Raw genomic sequence first — 18672 nt, 5'->3', positions numbered from 1 at the left:
CCCATCCCAAGTGTTCAGACTTCTCTGTGTTCCTCTGCTCACGGGCTAGGAGTGCCGATCATCTGCATTTCCCCATCAGGCTTTTGTGGAAATGTTTTCCTAATCCATTTGGAGGAGCTGGGGTGGGGGAGCCCCCATTTTTCCTGCTCTTCCACCATCTTGGCTCTGCCATCAGGCAGCCTTCTTCCATATCAATCCTTGGTCTTGTCTATCAAGATTCCTCAAGGGTTTGAAATTGGTTGTTTTTCATGAGGTTGTTTGAGGCTTCTGCACCAGCCGAGTCAGGCTTTCCCAGGTTTCTGAGACTGTCTCTTCTGTCATGTGGGTCAGCAGGGTCAGATCCCATCACATGCACAGGCCACCATGGACTGAGCTCTCCCCCATTGATGGGCCCCTTCATTTCCAAGTCTTTGCTGCCACAAAAAAGGTATTTTCTGCCCCATTTTGGGCATCCTGATTTCCTGGGCTTTTCCCCCATTTTCCCTCTCAAATTTCATTTTTGGGCTTCCTCTTCCTCCATAAGCCAATATCACTTGTGGAATTCTGGCTCTTTCTTCCCCCTCTCTGAACTGACACCAGCTCTCCCTCACATTGAGGGGCTGCCTACATCTTGCTTTCTCTCCTCTCCCAATTCTAGGAAGCAGCACTCTGCCAGGGTGCCATCATTCCCACCTCGTGACCAGCTATTAGTGAAAATCAGATACAGAACAGTTTACCAATTACCATTAAGTCACGGCAGGAAGTTTATTCCCTTAGCTCTGGGCAGAGAGAGCCCCAGACATCTGGATGCCCAAAGTCCTCATGACTGCTGTATCATTTGTAAAAGACCGACAGTACATTTTCTGAGTATCTTAGCTACTTCTTCTTTCTGCCCAGGTGGTCCACAGTCTACTCTGACGATAAAATAGTCTGTTTTCTTCCTCCGTTGACCTTCACCCAAATGTTTGTAACGGTACCTTTGATCAACACAAAATGTGGCTTCCTGCTCCCTACCTCTGGCTTTTATCCACAGTTAGGGAAATGACACAAGCTACAGAATTGGGAGATTTCTCCAGAGGTAATGCCAAGGTGGAGGCATAAGCTGGTGAGAAATTAACCCTTTGAGGTCTATCTCTGGCAGCCCACCTTGAACGTATGAACCCAGAGGGGAGCCCTGCTACAGGGGCCATTGTGGTGTGTCAGACTCTCAGCTTCCTAGGGGCAAGGACTCTCTTTTCTCTCTTGCCACATCTACTGCTGCACCTGACCCAAAGCAAGAGCTTAACAAAATGTTTTTCCAGCTGACCCAAACTGGAAGCAAAGGAAAGAGAGCTTCTCTAGCTCTTTGGCCAGAGCCATCAAATGCCTCCATTTTCTAGGATGGCTGCCAAGAATCCCCATTGTCCACTTCTACTGAAGCAGCTTTCAGGGAGGCGCTCATCACCTTTAAAGTATCACTGTCAGCCCCCAGGGGCCCCACATCTGACACCACGATTCTGCCAAGTGACTCCTTCTCACCTCCACCCCCTCAAATGGCTGGCTATCTTCCAGAGGCATTTCCTGACCCCACTTGAGAGTAACTCTCGCCTCCTCCAGAAGAGGCTTTCTGTCTGTGTGCCCACTGCACACACACCCTCCCCGCATCCCCAGAGGGCTGAGTGCAGGGCCTCTGCTTTGAGGACGCTTACAAGGGTTTCCTGGACCAAACTGAACCGAGAATTGGACAACAATTTATTGACAACACTTGGCATTGCTCTGTAGGGGACACAGGAAGAGCAACGTGCTGACCAGGTGCTGGCCAGGCCCCCCCAGTGAAATCCTTCAGCACCTCTCAAACACTTTGTAGAGATCCGGCAGGTTGGCGAGCTGCAGGATGTTCCCGTCCTCGGAGAAATGTGTCGGGGGGAAGAGATGTGAGCGGAAGGCTTTGTAGAGAATGTGCTCCACCGTCCACTTCCAGGACACGGGAGCGGATTCGCACTCTTCCTTCTGCAGAGAAAGGTGGCATGTGAGTGAGAAGGCCCTGAAACAGGGCCAGGCTCCTCCCTGCCCGGTGCCCCACCCGCCCAGCAGCCAGTGAGAAATCGCTGGTTTTAGCCCTAAAACCTGTAGGCTGCTTCTGCCAATGTCAAGGTGCTTCTTCCTTGGCCCTTCCCCGCCCACCTTGGTCCATCTCAATGTCTATGAAGGGAGATGGACGTGAGCACATCTGACTCCTAAGAGAGCCGTCGACCTGGCAATGAGGAGGCTGAGAAATGGGTCAAGCATTCCCCACAGCCCAGTGATCCAAGGAGACCCTAACACTGACGTCCAGCTTTCCAGAAGACATCCCAGAACAAGAAGAAGGTCCTCTTGGGTCAAAGGAGACGTAAAGGATTCCTCACACGGAGGCTGTGGGCCCCCCGGAAAGGGCAGCTCCAGGGGGTCCTCCCTGATGTGCCATCCCTCCAGCTCGGCCTCCCGGCTGCTGGGGGAAGCTACTGTCCCCACGGCCTCGGCTTTGAGCTGATCCTCTTCCACCCATTTATATTCCAGTGCCCCGTGCCCGGGTCGGTAACCTGCCTTATTTCCCTGGAATCTAAGCTCCCTGCCAAAAAGGCTCCCTGAAGCTCAAATCGGTGCTGATCCTCAGGCATCTCACACAGTTTAAAAGCCCAACTCCTCAGCTACGGACCAGACCAGTAGAAATTGCTTTCTCCTTATTAAAAGAGTGAGCCGGGGCAGCTGGGTGGCTCCATGGATGGAGCTAGACCTACTGACAGGAGGCCTGGGTTCAAATGTGACTTCAGACTGTGTGACCCTGGGAAAGTCACTTTCCCCACTGTGTAGCCCTGCCTGCTCTTCCGCCTTGGAAAGGTCACTTCACAGTGATTCTAGCATGGAAGGTGAGGGTGCGAAAGAGGGAGCCCAGGAGGACATCGCCGTGGGGCCACCCTCCCCAGCCAGACAAGAGCGGAGGGGAATGCTCTCTCAGAAGGACCCTGAGCCCCGGCTGCTGTCTGTAGGGGAGCAGCTTCCTGAGTAGGAGAAGGATCTCAAGAAGCCGCCCCCCCCCCCCCCCCCCCGCACCCTCATTCGACACCTTAAAGGGTCCGCTTCACCCAGGCTGACCCCGCCAGAGGAGCCAGCCCAGCCCTGGTCACTCTGCATTCACTGACCTCGTGGCCCGGCCCAGCGGCCTCCTCGACCACATACTGCTTCCTGATGGAGTAGAACCGGGCACATTCCTTGCTGAGGCTTTGGAAACATTCCTTCTCTTCATCCCAGTTTACCTGCCAGACAGACAGAGACTCACTGGGGACACCAGAGGATCCCAAAGCACCTGGGTGGCTCCAAGCACATTCTGGAATGGTGCTAAAGCAGCCCCTATGCCAGGGCAGCCGGGCACTGCCACCCCACCCTCACCCTCACCCTCACGGGCATCTGGAAGCTTCTCCACAGTGTGGGCCCCCAAAACAGAGATGGAAGCCTGTCCGCCCCCCCCAGTGCAGCATCCCACCCGACCAGTGTCTGGTTTCCATTGTAGGTGGTTGTGGGGTCCTGAGACCCCTTGGGAGAGGCTGACCCCAGTGGCCGCCGCCTCAGGCCGGCTTCTCTGATGCTGTCCCCCAGGGCGGGGCCCGCCGTACCTCGGTGGCCAAGCGCAGGACGAACATGGGAAGCCCCTCCAGCGGGGGCACGTAGTTGTCCAGGAGAAGAGGCAGGCCGGTCAGGTTTCCTTCCTGCCGGGGAGACCAGGCAGAAGGTGAGAAAAGCCGGCTTGGGCCCAAGGGGCGTCCTCGCGGGGTGGAGAAGGGCCCGGGAGGAGCCGCTGGGGGAGGGGCGCCGGCCGGCCCACCTCATCGATTTCCAGGGAGAAGTAGTCGGCCAGCATCTCGGCCTTCTTCTTCAGAAACTCCACGATGTACTCGGCCAGGCCTTCCTTGGGGCCATCTTCCTCCGTCCAGCCGCTCTCGGGGTGGTCCAGGGCAAGCATGGCCAGCTCGTACAGGGGCGCCGGCTCCTGGCGAGGCCCGGGAGGAAAGAGGGGCGAAGCCGGGCGGGTCACTCGGGGCTGGGCCGGGCACCCCCAGGCGTGGGGGAGGGGCTCCGTAGCCGCCCCGCCTCCTCCCCCAGGGGGCTGCCTCCACCGCCATCTTCTCGGCCCCTCGCCTGCTCGCGGTCAGGACGCGCAGAATCAGAGCTTAACAACCCGCAGCGCGAGGCCGGCCGCTCCCCGGCATTCCTGAGGAGCCGGCGGGGCACCCCCGTTGGACACACTGCCTGCTCCCCTAAGACTCCCGCGGAGTTCTCACAAACTATGCCAACTCCAAAAGGCCCACCGCAAGGCACGCAGGAGCCGCTGCTCTCCCTCCCCTCCAGGCTCCGCCCCCGCCACGCCCCGGTGCCCCTGAGGGAAGGCCCGAGAGACCCCGGGGCACGGATCGGAGCCTCACCGAGAGCCTCAGGACCCCGAAGTTAGCGAAGTCACAGATCAGGATCTGGTAGAAGAGTTCTTCGCTGGAAGAGACCGAAAGGCATGACGGGAGCTTTCGGGGTGCCTAAGCAGGCTGCCCCACCCCCCAGGCACAGCCCAGCTTCCGAGGCTTCCGGGTCCCCCCACCCCTATTCGGATGCCCGGCCCCTCCCCCCTGGCGGAGCCCGCGGGGCACCTGAGGCAGGTGGTGTTGAGGAGGTAGAGCCGGGTCTGGTACTGGGCCAGTGCCCACTGCGGGCTCACGCAGCCCACGAAGGAGTGGTCACGCAGCATCTCCCGGAGAGCTGGGGAGGATGAGGCCCGTCAAGGTCCGGCTGGCCTGTGCCCACGCTAGTGCCCGCTCGCCTGTGTCTATAGCCCCTCTGTAGGGGCAGGCCAAGGACCACCCGCCCACTGAGGACTTCCCAAAGGCCTCTGTAGGGCTCCTTAGCCGAGGCCCCACCAGCGGTCACCCCTCTGAGCCCAGTCGAGCCCCATCTGGACTCTCCCACCTCAGCCCAGCGCTCCACTCCCAGCCCAACAGGCACAGAGTCTGAGTAAGGGGAACGTCATGGGAAATGGGGAGGGGGCCTCCTCAGAGCCAGGCAGAGGAGGTTCGTCACCCAAATGCTAGATGAGAGGAAGTAGGAGGGGGAGCCCCGAGGCCCCCTCTCCTTCCCACCCTATACCAGAAGCAGCAAGGCAGCTCAGGGAGCCAGGAAGCCTCTTAGCAGCTCCAGGACCCCAGATGAGCCCTCAGTTTCCTTGTCTGTAAAATGGGGATCGGATGGGCACCTGCCATGCAGTTGGGGAATTAAAGGAGACACTTATGGGAGGGCCTTCCCTGGGCCCAAATCAGGGAACACACCATCATGGCCTCTCTCGCTGATCTCATCCTGCAGAGTCAGGACACTGGTCAGCTTGACCACCCTCCTGCGTGGACAGCAGGCCGCCGTCATCTCATCCAGCCTCATTTCCACATCAGAATCCTCCCGAGGCCTCTTCCTACAAGAAAACACAGAAAGGCAGGAAGCAAGTGGGTCCCTGGGCCCACTCTCAGGGGAGCCACCGTTCCCCATCCCCACTCCCCCGCACCCAGCCTTGCTCCACGGGTGAGTCACACACCAAGGGCTGGTGGCATTGCCCAGGCGATGTGGGGATTGTAGCCGTGGGTCCTGCCTTCGGGGACAAAGGAAACGGGTTGGGGAGGGAGAACTGACCGAGAGCCCCTGTGGCACCAATCCCAGGGCACCAAGGACGGCTCCCAGAGGAGCACGTGGGCAGAAGTGGACATGAGGCCACAGATGAGTCGGGATCTCGTGGCCAGAGGGAGTACGGTATCGCTGGGCAGACTCCAAGTATGGAAGTGTTAAAGGGCTTGGACAAAAAATCTCCAATAAAAAAGTCCCACAACAGATGAAAATGCTTCAGAAAACCCAGACCTGAGGAAGCGCCATACAGGTTTAAACAGCAAAATGGCATCGGACTACTGCTAACGGGGGGGGGGGGGGGGGGGGAGTCCGGAAGAGACCAATGACTCAAACCACAAAGAATTAAGAGGAGAAATCTTATGCCTAAAAGTAATATTCACAGGGAGCGCTGACCCGCTCTAAAGCTGTCGACCCAACACTTCCGTGATGTCATTTAAAAAAGAAAACCTGGAAGACTTGAAAAAAAGAAACCAAAATCTGATGACCATCAGAGCCCAGACGTGTGCCTCACCGTGAAGAATACAATAAATCCACCCAAATGAGGCACAGTAAATAAAGACCAAGCGTGCACAGAGGCTTAAAGGCATCCCATCTGATCAGTGCAAAGGTTCTTCTAGAAGCCCGCAGAGGGCTCGCCAAAAATGAACAAAGCGGAAGTTCCCCCTTACCAATCCCATGGGAGGAAGAGTGGGCAGCTGTCCTGCTCCTGACCCCCCTCCCTCCCCCTCCCTGAGGCAGATGCCACAGGTCTGATGCCCAACAGCCCTGGGAACTCCCGCCACAACTGCTGGTCCAAACAAAAAGCATTTTTTCACAAATCAGAGAGTTGGGTGTCAGAGACTCTGTTTCCCCATCTGTAGAATGGGCAGGGCAGTGATCCCACAAGCCGATGCCTGAGGTCAGGAAAAGAAGGAAGGCCTCGGGGGAACGTCCCACCCCAGATGAGTGAGAGATAGACAGGGCACCCCAGACCAACAGGGCACACAGCTGCCCTCCAAGGCCAGCGAGGCCACCCAACACCAGTGTTAAAAAACAGAGAGGGAGCTCTGAAAGAAAAGGCCAAGAAGGACAAGACACGATTCCCCAAGATGGAGAACACCAAAGCGCAAACCCAGAGAACAAAAGCCACTAGCAGGAGGTGAAGGAAGGATACAAAATCAGACAGTCTGGGAAGGAAGAAGGAAGAATCGTCTACGTGCTGTGGTCAGATGCCGCGAGCAATACGAGGACAAGCACAAGAGCAGCAGCCGCCGGGCCCCCCCTCAGCACAGAGAGGCCCACCAGGAGCCCAGCTCGTGCCCCTGACAGGAGCAGACAGCCTGGGAGGAGCGGCCCAAGCCTTGCCCTGGGGGCCCATCCGAGGGCACTGAAAAGGCCCAGAAATGGGGCTAATCCTAAGGAAATCTGTGGAGAGCTCACCATGGGGTGAGGAGCGAGCCTGGCACGCCGGGGTGAAGACTCCCGAAGAGGCCGGCCTCTGGAGACACCCCCAGGTGTGCCAGTTTCGTGGGGCACAACCTCAGGGTCAGCCCAGATGGCAGCCATCTGCCAGGTCAGCATGTGCTGCCTCTCCCAGCCCGGATCCATCGGACACGAAGCTCCCAGAGCCCAGGTTTGACCGTGCCGCCCCTTCTCAATGAACACAAGGGCTCCCCGTCCCCTTCACATCCTCCACCTGGCGTTCGAGGCCCTGCACACGCCAGCCTCCGGAGGCTTCTCGTGTCTGCTGTGACCATGACTGAATACGACACTTCTCAAAGCAGAAATGAAAATGAAATGAAGGCCATGATGGCCGGCCCCTGACCCTGGACAGCGAGGTGACCCCCATTTCCGCAGGCCTCCAGCCCTTACCTGGGACAAGCTGCTTCGGGGGGTGGCCTCTCCCTTTCTTCCAGGCCTTCCGGCGGCCCCGTGGCACCTGCAGCCGGCCCAGGGCCCTCGGGCAGCTCCTCCATCTCCTCATCAGGCTGCGCGGCTCCAGGCGCCGTCCGACGCTCGGGGCTCGGGGCTGGGGGGTGCTCAGCAGAGGCTCTGCTCACGGGCTGCAGAAAGGCGTCGAGCTTCTGCTCCCGGGAATCCGTGCGCACCATGTGCTGGGCATAGACCCTGTCGCTGGGCCCCTGAGGCGGCGCCAAGGCCCCGGCCGCAGACTTTGCCCCTTCGGGCACAGGGCCGGCAATGCCGGGCAGCAGAGTCTGAAGGGGGGTGAGGAGGGCACACAGTCAGGCTGCAGGGCTCAGAGTCAGCAGCGAGCCTTGTGCTTTGAGGGGTTCATTCCAGAAATGTCCCAGACACCCCGAAAGCCAGGCCTGGGTTTTACTTCTGCCCAAGGGAGGCAGCAGCGGGTGCCAACATTTCTCCCTGGCACGTGGGGAAGAGGAGCCCCTTGGCCTGAGTGGCCAAGCCTCCTGGGCCCAGGCCGGCCCAAAGGGACCCCCCAGGTTGGGGCAGGACACTCGGGGGGATCCCCCATGAGCCCCAGGATCAGTGAGGGGCCTCCCCTGCCACACCAAGTTCTCCAGGCCACAGAGGAACAGAAAAGGCCAAAGGAGTTCTGCCACATCGCGGGGAGTGACTAGAAGAACTCGGGGGGGTCTGTGCGCCCCCCCCAGGGCTCCCCACCTGTGTGAAGTAGGTGCGTGAGGAATTGGCACCCAGGAGGCGGCCCTCGATGTGCTGCTGCACGCGTTCCAGAATGCTGTCCTCATGGAGGAAGTGTACCTCGTGCTTGGTGGGGTGCACGTTGACATCCACGTTCTGGGGGGCGATCTCCAGGCTGGGGGGGCATACAGGTGGGGGTGAAGCAGCACCAGGGCCCCCAAGCCTCACAGGGAAGGAGGGGCTACTCTGCCCCCATTTTAGAGGGGGAAACTGAGGCAGGCAGCAGGGAGGGGCCCTGGCGTGGCCGTGCCTGGTTCAGTTACTGTGAGATCCTGATGGTACCCAGGAAGGGAAGTCTGTAAACCGTGGAGGCCTCCAGCAGGGCCCGGGCCCGCCCTCCCCTCAGGGGAGCCCCCCCCACCCCCGGTGCCGCTCACCTCAGGTACAGGAACGGGTGCGTGTTCTTGGGCAGGTACGCGGCATACACACTCTCCACGGCCTTCCTCAGTGCGCTCGACTCTACCAGGCGGTCTGGAAGACATGCGGCGCGGCCTGTCGGGCCTGTGCAGGCTGAGGAGCCCGAAGCTCGCCCCCCCGCCGGCCTCCTTCCAGCCCCAGTCCCGGGGCCTGCCTGTGCCAGGCCTGCCCTCCTGGCCGGACCCCCAAGGCAGGGGCAGCCACAACGAAGCCCTCGAGCCCTCCCCTCGGCCACTTCTTCTGGAAGAGACCCCAACGCGTCACGCCCTGCCCAACTCCCCCAGCCAGTTCTGGGCTGCAGCGATGCCGCCCTCATGCCTTCTGGTTCTGCTCCGTGATGGTCCTCATCCCCCACTTTCCTCCCCTGCCGTGAGGCCCAGATCTGCCCACAGGGCACCCGGCTGTCCGGTGGGTGAGCTCGCGGCTTCCTTCTGGCTCTGCCCTTTTGGGCCCCCAGGACACCCCCCAGCCTTCTTCCCATGCCCAGAGCATGCCAAGTCCCAGGGCTGCCCCTCTGCGGCCAGTCTGACCCTCCATGCGTGACCTCGTGAGCGGCGCTCGGCCTCGCCACAGCCTCTCCCACCCTGAGCCCACGCTGAGCCTCTCGCCTGCTGCGCGTCATCCTCTGCATCCAAGAATCCATTGCCAAGTTCCTGCGGCCAGCGGGGGCTCCCCCCCCCCCGGCTTCCTGAGCGACCTTCGTCCAGCGCCCAGCATGGCTTAGCCTGGTAGCTGCCCTCAGGTGTGCCACGACGCCAGTCGTTGCCAGTCGACCAGCCAGGGCCTCGCACGGCCGGGTCTCACAGGCCACTCAAATGGCCATTAGAGGACTCGGCTCCGCTGCTGGCCAACCAGGGGGCCCCAGAAAATGAAGGGGAGGCCCTTGAGGGCCCCTTCTCGCTCCACAATACATCCTCAAAGGCACCTGTGAGCGTCTTTTGCCATGAAGAGCAAGAACGTGGAGCCGGGCCACTCCCACCTGCCTCCACCTTCCTACTGGGGGCTCACGGATAGAGCCAGGCCTGGAGACGGGAGGTCCTGGCTGGGTGACCCTGGATGAGTCACTTCACCCCCGTTGCTCAACTCTTCCTGCTCCCCTGCCATATGGCTCTAAGATGGAAGGTGAACTTCCCTTCTGTGTGAGTGGGACTGCCTGCACCGGCACAAACTGCTCCTCCGCCCCAGGCAGGCTCATCCCCCACCCTGGGCAGGAAGAGCATCAGCAGCCCCCACACCTCCCAACAGAACCCTCCTGGAGCATGGCTAGTCTGGGCCTGAGGAGCCATCAAGGAAGACGCTGCCTCACTGGGGAGGGGCCAACCCACTGGCCAGACCCTGGGCTTCAAATGGGCTGCTCGTGCCCATTCCGGCCATTCCTAACCGGCTGAGGCCACTGGACATCCCCAAGTGAACAATGGGGACCCAGGGGATGTCCCAGAATGCTCAGAGGCCATGGAGGCTGCCTGTACTTAGAGAATCCCCCTCCCACCCCCACACAAGGCCCTCTCCTTGGCTGGATGGCAGCCAGGGAGGGGGAGACACCGCCTCCAGGCAGGATCCTTGGGAGAGCCAGGCAGGCCGCTCTCCCCTCAACTCTAAAGCTGCCTCTGCAGCCTCCACCCAGTACTCCCAGGGCCAAACAGAACCGGACTGGTTCTCTTCTCACATGCCACGTCAAGGGTGGGAGGAGGCCGCTCCTGTGTGCCCCAACACCCATGATTCCTCAGGACGCTCCCTCACAGCCCAGAACAAAGGGAGGAGGGGGTACTGCGGCTTCTCCCCAGGCCACCTCCCGGCCCACAACAGAACCCAACAGAACTGGCTGGATGTCCCAGCTGCCTCCCCAACTCACGGTTGATGAAGAGTAAGAAGATGCACTTCTTCACAGAGTAGTTGGCGTTGGAAATGTAGCCCTTCAGGCGGAAGGAGAGCAGGGGGTCATCACAGCCCACCTCGATCAGCTCTCTGGTGAAATGAGACATTCTCAGGGCCGGAGCACACGCTGCTCATCTCCCACCACGAGAGGGTACCCGGGCAGCACTCCACGCAGACCAGAGGATGCCAGGCCCGGCCCGACGGCTCCGTCCCTGTCATGCTCAGGGCTCCTTGGGGGACCCACTGTCTAAAGGATCCCCAACAGGAAAGAGAAGGTGGCTCTGAAGAACGCACGAATGGAAAACAATATGGCAGAATGTAGGCAGAGAGCAACCCGTCACACCATACCCGGAGAGAGCATCAAAATGAATGCTTGATCTAGAAATGAAGGGGGCTGCCGTAACCAAATAAGGAGGACGTGGAAGTTTACCTGTCAACCTTCTAGATAAGGGAAGAATTTATAACCAAACAAGAAAGAGAACATTACAAAAAATGAAATGGATAATCAAATGACCAGTTTAAAAGATGAAAAAGGTGGGGGCAGTTGGGTGGCTCAATAGATGGAGAGCCAGGCTTAGAGACAAGAGGTCCTGGGTTCAAATCTGACCTCACACACTTCCTAGCGGTGTGACCCTGGGCAAGTCACTTCACTCCCATTGCCTAGCCTTTACTGCTCTTTTGCCTTGGAACCAAGACACAGTATTGATTCTAAGATGGAAGGTGAGGGTTAAAAAATATATGAAAAAGGTGAATTCATCCATGAAAAGGACATTAAAGCAATCATTAGGAGCTATTTTGTCCAATTCACTATTATTTAATATTATACTTGTTGTGGCATTAAGAGATGAGAAAGAAACTGAAGGAATTAAAGTAAGCAATGAGGAAACTAAACCATCACTCTTTGCAGATAATATGATGGCAAACTCAGAGACTCCAAAAGAATCAACTAAAAATCCAGTTGAGATAATAGCTTTAGCAAAGTTACAGGACGCAAAATATATCCATTTGAAATCATTCTAGACAATATAAACCTCAGAATCTACTCACCAAGACAAAAACAGGAATTGTATGAACACGATTAAATAACACTTTTCACCCAAAGTCAGATCTAAACAATTGGAAAAACATTAATTGCTCATGGGTAGGACAATATAATAACTGACAATTCTACCTGCATTAATTTACTTATCCACTGCCATACCAATCACACTACCAAATAATTATTTTATAGAACTAGAAAAAATAAAACTCCTATGGAAGAACAAAAGGTCAAGAACATCAAGGGAATTAATGGAAAAAAAAGGAAAGGAAGGTGGCCAGCAGTATCAGATCTCAAACTGTACTATAAGGCAATAAAGTACTATAAAGGAAAATAATCTGGAACCAGCTAAGAAATAGAATGATGAATCAATGGAACGGATTAGATATACAACATACAAAGGTAAATGACCGGCTTTTGGGATAAGAACCTACTAAGAAAAACTGCTGGGAAAACTGGAAAACAGTATAGCAAAAACTAGGTAAAGACCAATATTCTCACACCCTATAACAAGATATGGTCAAAGTATATAATCTAAACATAAAGGATGTTACCATAAGCAAATGAGAGCAGCAGAGAATAGCTGACCAGTCAGATCTATGGAAAAGGGAAGAATTTATGACCAAACAAGAGATAGAGAACATTGCAAGATGTAAAATGAATAATTTTGATTATATTAAATTTTAAATCTTTTGTACAAACAAAATAATTGTAACTAAGACTAGAAGGGAAAAAACAAACTTGGAAAAACAATTTTACAGCAATTTCTCTGAAAAGGGTCTCATTTCTCAGAGAACTGAGTCAAATTTATAAAATAGAAATTCCCAAATCAACAAAGGTATGAACAAGCAATTACCATATAAAGAAATCAAAGACATCAAAAATCATATGAAAAAATATTCTAAATCTTTCTTGATTAGAAAAACACATATTAAAATAACTCACACCTATTAAGACTGGCCAATATGACAGCAAAGGAAAGTGGTAAATGCTGATGGGGATGTGACAAAATGGGGAAACTAAAGCACTGTTGGTGGTGTTGTAAATTGATCCCACCATTCTGGAGGGCAATTTAGAACTATGCCCATAGAACTATAAAACTCTTCAGGCCTGTTGATCCAGTTATTAGCTCTACACCCCAAAGAAATCAGGAAAGGGAAAGGATCTACTTGTACAAAAATATTTAAAGCAGTTCTTTTTGTGGTGACAAAGAATTAGAAACTGAGGGGATGTCCAATTAGTTGAGGAATGGTTGAATAAATTATGGTATACTTTGATGATGGAATACTCTTGTACTATAATAAAGACACATATCAAAATTTATGGAATATAGCCAAAGCAGTAGACAGGAAATTTTATATCCCCAAGTGCCTATATCAACAAAATAGAGAAAAAAGAGATCAATGAATTGGGCATATAACTAAAAAAAACTAGAAAGAGAAAAAAATGTAAATCCCTAGATTGGAAATCAAAAAAATCAAAGGAGAAATTAATAAAAGTGAAAGTAAAAGAACTATTGAGACTCTGGGTTAAGATGGTGGCAGAGTAAAAAGCAGCTCTTAACCTCTCCTGACCAAAACATATAGGACTTCTCAAGGAGACATAAAAACAAACCCAGTCGAATGGAGGGACCCAACAACAGGGTGCAGCGTGGAAGGTACGTGGAATCAGGGCATTTCCATGCTATAAAGGGGTGAAACAGCTCTCACTAAATCTCGGGCTGAGCAACCCCCCCCCCCACACACACACACATACCACCTACAACGCCGAAGCCAGGTCAAAAGAAATAGAGCAAGTTTGGGGCACCCATCGAGTCATTGGCAGCTCCAGGGCCTGTTCCTGAGAGCAGCAAGATTTAGGACCCCAAAAAGCTAAAGAACGCACATGGACTCTTGAGCGTGGACACGGAGTGCAGGCGCGGGTGGAGACGCGGGCGGAGGCGGACACAGGCGGGAGCAAAGGCTCTGAAACCCTGAGTGGGGAACCAGTGCAGACGGGTATACGACTGTGGAAGCAGCGCCCTGAGACTTGTATAGGAACCTCCTGCAGAGGATGAAGCAAGAGGGTCCACCAGGGGGCTTGACCTTGGAAAAAACCAGACCTCAGACCTTAGGAGCCAAAAGACCACAGACAGACCCTGAGTGCGAGGATAAAGCTGAGGAGGGGCTGGTATAACAATGGCTACCCAGAATCAGGAAGTCCAGAAGAGAGAGAGAAAGATTAACAAGAAGAAGAAGAAATCTTTAACACTCGACAACTTTTACACAGAGAAAATCCAGACAACCGAGCAATCAGAAGAGGAGAAAAAACAAGCAATCACATCCGAACCCTCCCAAGATAATGAAAACTGGTCACAAGCTCTTGAAATGTTCAAAACTGAGATGACGAGAAAGTTGGAAAAGATTTGGTCAGAGAAATGGGAAGTAGTCCAAAAGGAAATCAGGCAAGAAAATAACAGTTTAAAAGGCAGAATTTCACAATTGGAAAGTGAGGCAAGTCAACTGAACACCAGAAATGACCAGATTGAAAAGGAAAACCAAAAGATTATAGCCGAAAACCAGTCCTTAAAGGCTAGAATTGAACAATTAGAAGCTGATGATCTCTCAAGACAACAAGAACAAATAAAACAAAGTCAAAAGACTGAAAAAATAGAAGGAAACATGAAATATCTCAATGAGAAAGTGACAGACCAAGAAAACCGGTCTAGAAGAGACAATTTGAGAATCACTGGTCTCCCTGAAAAGGGAGAAATTACTAGAAATTTGAACTCCATACTAAAAGAAATTATTCAGCAAAATTGCCCTGAAGTTCTACAACAAGAGGGCAATATAGACATTGAAAGGATCCATAGATCACCCTCAACACTCGATCCAGATAAGACAACGCCCAGGAATATAATAGCCAAATTCAAGAGCTTCCAAGTAAAAGAAAAAAATCTTACAAGAAGCCAGAAAGAGACAATTCAAATATCAAGGAGCACCAAATCAGGATCACACAGGATCTAGCAGCCTCCACGCTAAAAGACCGCAAAGCTTGGAATACGATATTCAGAAAGGCAAGAGAGCTGGGCCTGCAACCACGGATCAACTACCCATCAAAATTGACTATATACTTCCAGGGGAAAGTATGGGAATTCAACAAAATTGAAGATTTCTAAGTATTTGCACAGAAAAGACCAGGGCTAAATGGAAAGTTTGATATCCAACCACAAAAAGCGAGAGAAACATGAAAAGGTAACTAAACAGAGGGGAAAGAAAGAAAACCCATAATTTTTAAATTTGCCTTTTTAAGGGCCTCAGTAAGATCTAATTATCTGTATTCCTATGTGGAGAAATGCTATGTATAATTCTCTGTAGTGAACTCTATTCACTATTAAGTATTCACTATTATAGTGGTCGGAAGAATGATTTATGGGGAAAGGGTGGAGTGCTGAATGGTCTAAGATGATATGGGGGGTGGGAAAGAGGAGGGTGAATGGAGGGGGACACCAGGAGAAACTTGAGAGACTAAGAAAAATAGGATATCCTACTACACACAAAGAGGGCATGGGATGGGGAGGGGACAAATACTATTATAAGGAGAGGAAGAGAGCATCAACAGGTAATTTTTAAATCTTACTCTCAGTGTAATCAACTCAGAGAGGGAAGAGTAGCTATACTATCCACTGGGATATAAAACTCTATCTAACCCTACTGAGAAAGTCAGAAGGGATAAACCAAGGGGAGCAGGGGAGTGGGGAGGTCAAAAAAGGGAGGGGAGAAGAAGGGGGAGGGAATTTATTAGGCCTTCAAAAACAAGAGGGGAATAACAAGGGAGGGGGTAGAAAGGGAAGTTAATCAAGGGAGGGGATAAGGGATACCGGCTTAATAGCAAACCACTGGTTTAAAAGGAAATAGTTTAACAAGAAGGGGTAGGAATAGGGGAGAATACAAAAATGTCAGCTAATGCACAGCTGATAATTATAACGCTGAATGTGAATGGGATGAACTCTCACATAAAACAGAAGCAAATAGCAGAGTGGATTAGAAACCAAAATCCCACCATATGTTGTCTACAAGAAACACATATGAGGCGGGTGGACATACACAAGTTTAAGGTTCAGGGCTAGAACAAAATCTTTTAGGCGTCAAATGAGAAAAAGAAGGCAGGAGTGGCTATTGTGATTTCTGACAAAGCCAAAGTAAAAATAGATATGATTAAAAAAGACAGGGAAGGTCATTACATTCTGATTAAAGGCAGTATAAACAATGAGGAAATAACACTGCTCAATATGTATGCACCAAGTGGCATAGCATCCAGATTCATAAAGGAGAAACTGGCAGAGCTCAAGAAGGAAATAGATAGTAAAGCCATAATACTGGGAGATCTAAATATTCCTCTTTCAGATCTAGATAAATCAAACCAAAAAATAAGAAAGAGGTAAAAGAGGTGAATGAAGTCCTAGAAAAATTAGATTTAATTGATATATGGAGAAAAATAAATAGGGACAAAAAGGAATACACCTTTTCAGCTGCACATGGTACATTCACAAAGATTGACCATGTAATAGGGCATAGAATCATTGCAAACAAATGCAAAAGAGCAGAAATAATAAATGTAACCTTCTCAGATCATAATGCAATAAAAATAATAATTAGTAAGGGCACCTGGACAGGCAAATCAAAAACTAATTGGAAATTAAATAATATGATTCTCCAAAACCAATTTGTCAAAGAAGAAATAATAGAAACAATCAACAATTTCATTGAAGAGAATGACAATGATGAGACATCCTACCAAACTCTGTGGGATGCAGCCAAGGCAGTACTCAGGGGGAAATTTATATCCTTGAGTGCATATATTAACAAATTAAGGAGGGCAGAGATCAATGAATTGGGCATGCAACTCAAAAAATTAGAAAGCGAGCAAATTAAAAATCCCCAGATGAATACTAAATTAGAAATACTAAAAATCAAGGGAGAAATCAATAAGATCAAAAGTAAAAGAACTATTGAATTAATAAATAAGACTAGAAGCTGGTACTTTGAAAAAACAGATAAAATAGACAAAGTACTGGTCAATCTAATAAAAAAAAAAGAAAGAAAACCAAATTGACAGTATCAAAGATGAAAAGGGAGACCTCACCTCTAATGAAGGGGAAATTAAGGCAATCATTAAAAACTATTTTGCCCAATTATATGGCAATAAATATAACAATTTAGGAGATATGGACGAATATTTCAAAAATATAAACTGCCTAGATTAACAGCAGAAGAAATAGAATACCTAAATAATCCCATATCAGAAAAAGAAATTGAACAAGCCATCAAAGAACTCCCTAAGAAAAAATCGCCAGGGCCTGATGGATTCACAAGTAAATTCTATCAGACATTCAAAGAGCAACTAATCCCAATACTATACAAATTATTTGATATGATAAGCAAAGAAGGAATCCTACCAAATTCCTTTTATGACACAAATATGGTACTGATTCCAAAGCCAGGGAGATCAAAAACAGAGAAAGAAAACTACAGACCAATCTCCCTAATGAACATAGATGCAAAAATCTTAAATAGAATACTAGCAAAGAGACTCCAGCAAGTAATTAAGAAGATCACCCACCATGATCAGGTGGGATTTATACCAGGAATGCAAGGATGATTCAACATTAGGAAAACCATCCACATAATTGACCATATCAACAGTCTATCAAACAAAAATCACATGATTATCTCAATAGATGCTGAAAAAGCCTTTGACAAAATACAGCATCCATTCCTATTGAAAACATTGAAAAGTATAGGAATAGAAGGACCTTTCCTAAAAATAAAAGTATATACCTAAAACCATCGACAAGCATTATATGCAATGGGGATAAATTAGAAGCCTTCCCAATAAGATCAGGAGTGAAACAAGGATGCCCATTATCTCCTCTATTATTTAATATTGTACTAGAAACACTAGCAGTAGCAATTAGAGAAGAAAAAGAAATCAAAGGTATCAAAATAGGCAAGGAGGAGACTAAGCTATCACTCTTTGCAGATGATATGATGGTATACTTAAAAAATCCTAGAGAATCAACTAAGAAGCTTGTAGAAATAATCAACAACTTTAGCAAAGTTGCACAAAATAAATGCACATAAATCATCAGCATTTCTATACATTTCCAACACATTAGAGCAGCAAGAGGTAGAAAGAGAAACACCATTTAAAATCACCCTAGACAATATAAAATACTTGGGAATCTATCTACCAAAACAAACACAGCAATTATACGAAAACAACTACAAAACACTTTCCAAACAAAACTGGATCTAAACAATTGGAAAGCCATTGATTGCTCATGGGTAGGATGAGCTAACATAATAAAAATGACCATTCTACCCAAATTAATTTATCTATTTAGCGCCATACCTATCAAGCTACCAAAAAACTTCTTTACTGAATTAGAAAAAACTATAACAAATTTCATTTGGAATAACAAAAGATCAAGAATATCAAGGGAAATAATGAAAAAAAAAAAAAACGTGAAGGAAGGGGGCCTAGCAGTACCAGATATTAAACTATACTATAAAGCAGCAGTCATCAAAACAATATGGTACTGGCTAAGAGACAGAGAGGAGGATCAGTGGAATAGACTTGGGGTTAATGATGTCAGCAAGACAGTGTATGATAAACCCAAAGAGCCCAACCTTTGGGACATGAATCCACTATTTGACAAAAACTGCTGGGAAATTTGGAAAACAATTTGGGAGAGATTAGGTCTAGATCAACGTCTCACACCCTACACCAAGATAAATTCAGAATGGGTGAACGACTTGAATATAAAGAGGAAAACTATAAATAAGTGAGCACAGAATAGTATACTTGTCAGATCTGTGGGAAAGGAAAGACTTTAAAACCAAGCAAGAGTTAGAGAAAATTACAAAATGTAAAATAAATAATTTTGATTATATTAAACTAAAAAGCTTTTGTACAAACAAAAACAATGTAGTCAAAATCAGAAGGGAAACAACAAATTGGGAAAAAATCTTTATAACGAAAAACTCTGACAG

General features: G+C 50.3%; 1 protein-coding gene across 1 annotated transcript in view; it reads right to left on the bottom strand.

Annotated features, from left to right (window-relative positions):
* Window positions 1-1687: 1687 nt before the first annotated feature.
* The window catches only part of MLH1 (mutL homolog 1), a 71474-nt gene continuing 54489 nt past the window's right edge, over window positions 1688-18672 (bottom strand). The window contains exons 7-17 of the mRNA XM_044675539.1: window positions 10577-10689; window positions 8685-8778; window positions 8269-8422; window positions 7498-7841; window positions 5304-5440; window positions 4632-4740; window positions 4416-4479; window positions 3818-3982; window positions 3609-3701; window positions 3138-3251; window positions 1688-1968 (exon numbers count right to left, since the gene is read on the bottom strand). Of these exons, the coding sequence (XP_044531474.1) occupies window positions 1801-1968; window positions 3138-3251; window positions 3609-3701; window positions 3818-3982; window positions 4416-4479; window positions 4632-4740; window positions 5304-5440; window positions 7498-7841; window positions 8269-8422; window positions 8685-8778; window positions 10577-10689 (1555 nt within the window). The 3' untranslated portion in view covers window positions 1688-1800. The remainder of the gene's footprint in view (window positions 1969-3137; window positions 3252-3608; window positions 3702-3817; window positions 3983-4415; window positions 4480-4631; window positions 4741-5303; window positions 5441-7497; window positions 7842-8268; window positions 8423-8684; window positions 8779-10576; window positions 10690-18672) is intronic.

Source organism: Gracilinanus agilis, chromosome 1, assembly GCF_016433145.1.
Source record: "Gracilinanus agilis isolate LMUSP501 chromosome 1, AgileGrace, whole genome shotgun sequence".
Classification (NCBI taxonomy): domain Eukaryota; kingdom Metazoa; phylum Chordata; class Mammalia; order Didelphimorphia; family Didelphidae; genus Gracilinanus; species Gracilinanus agilis.
The sequence above is the reverse complement of the archived record's forward strand: the minus strand, read 5'-3'. Positions and strand labels throughout refer to the sequence as shown.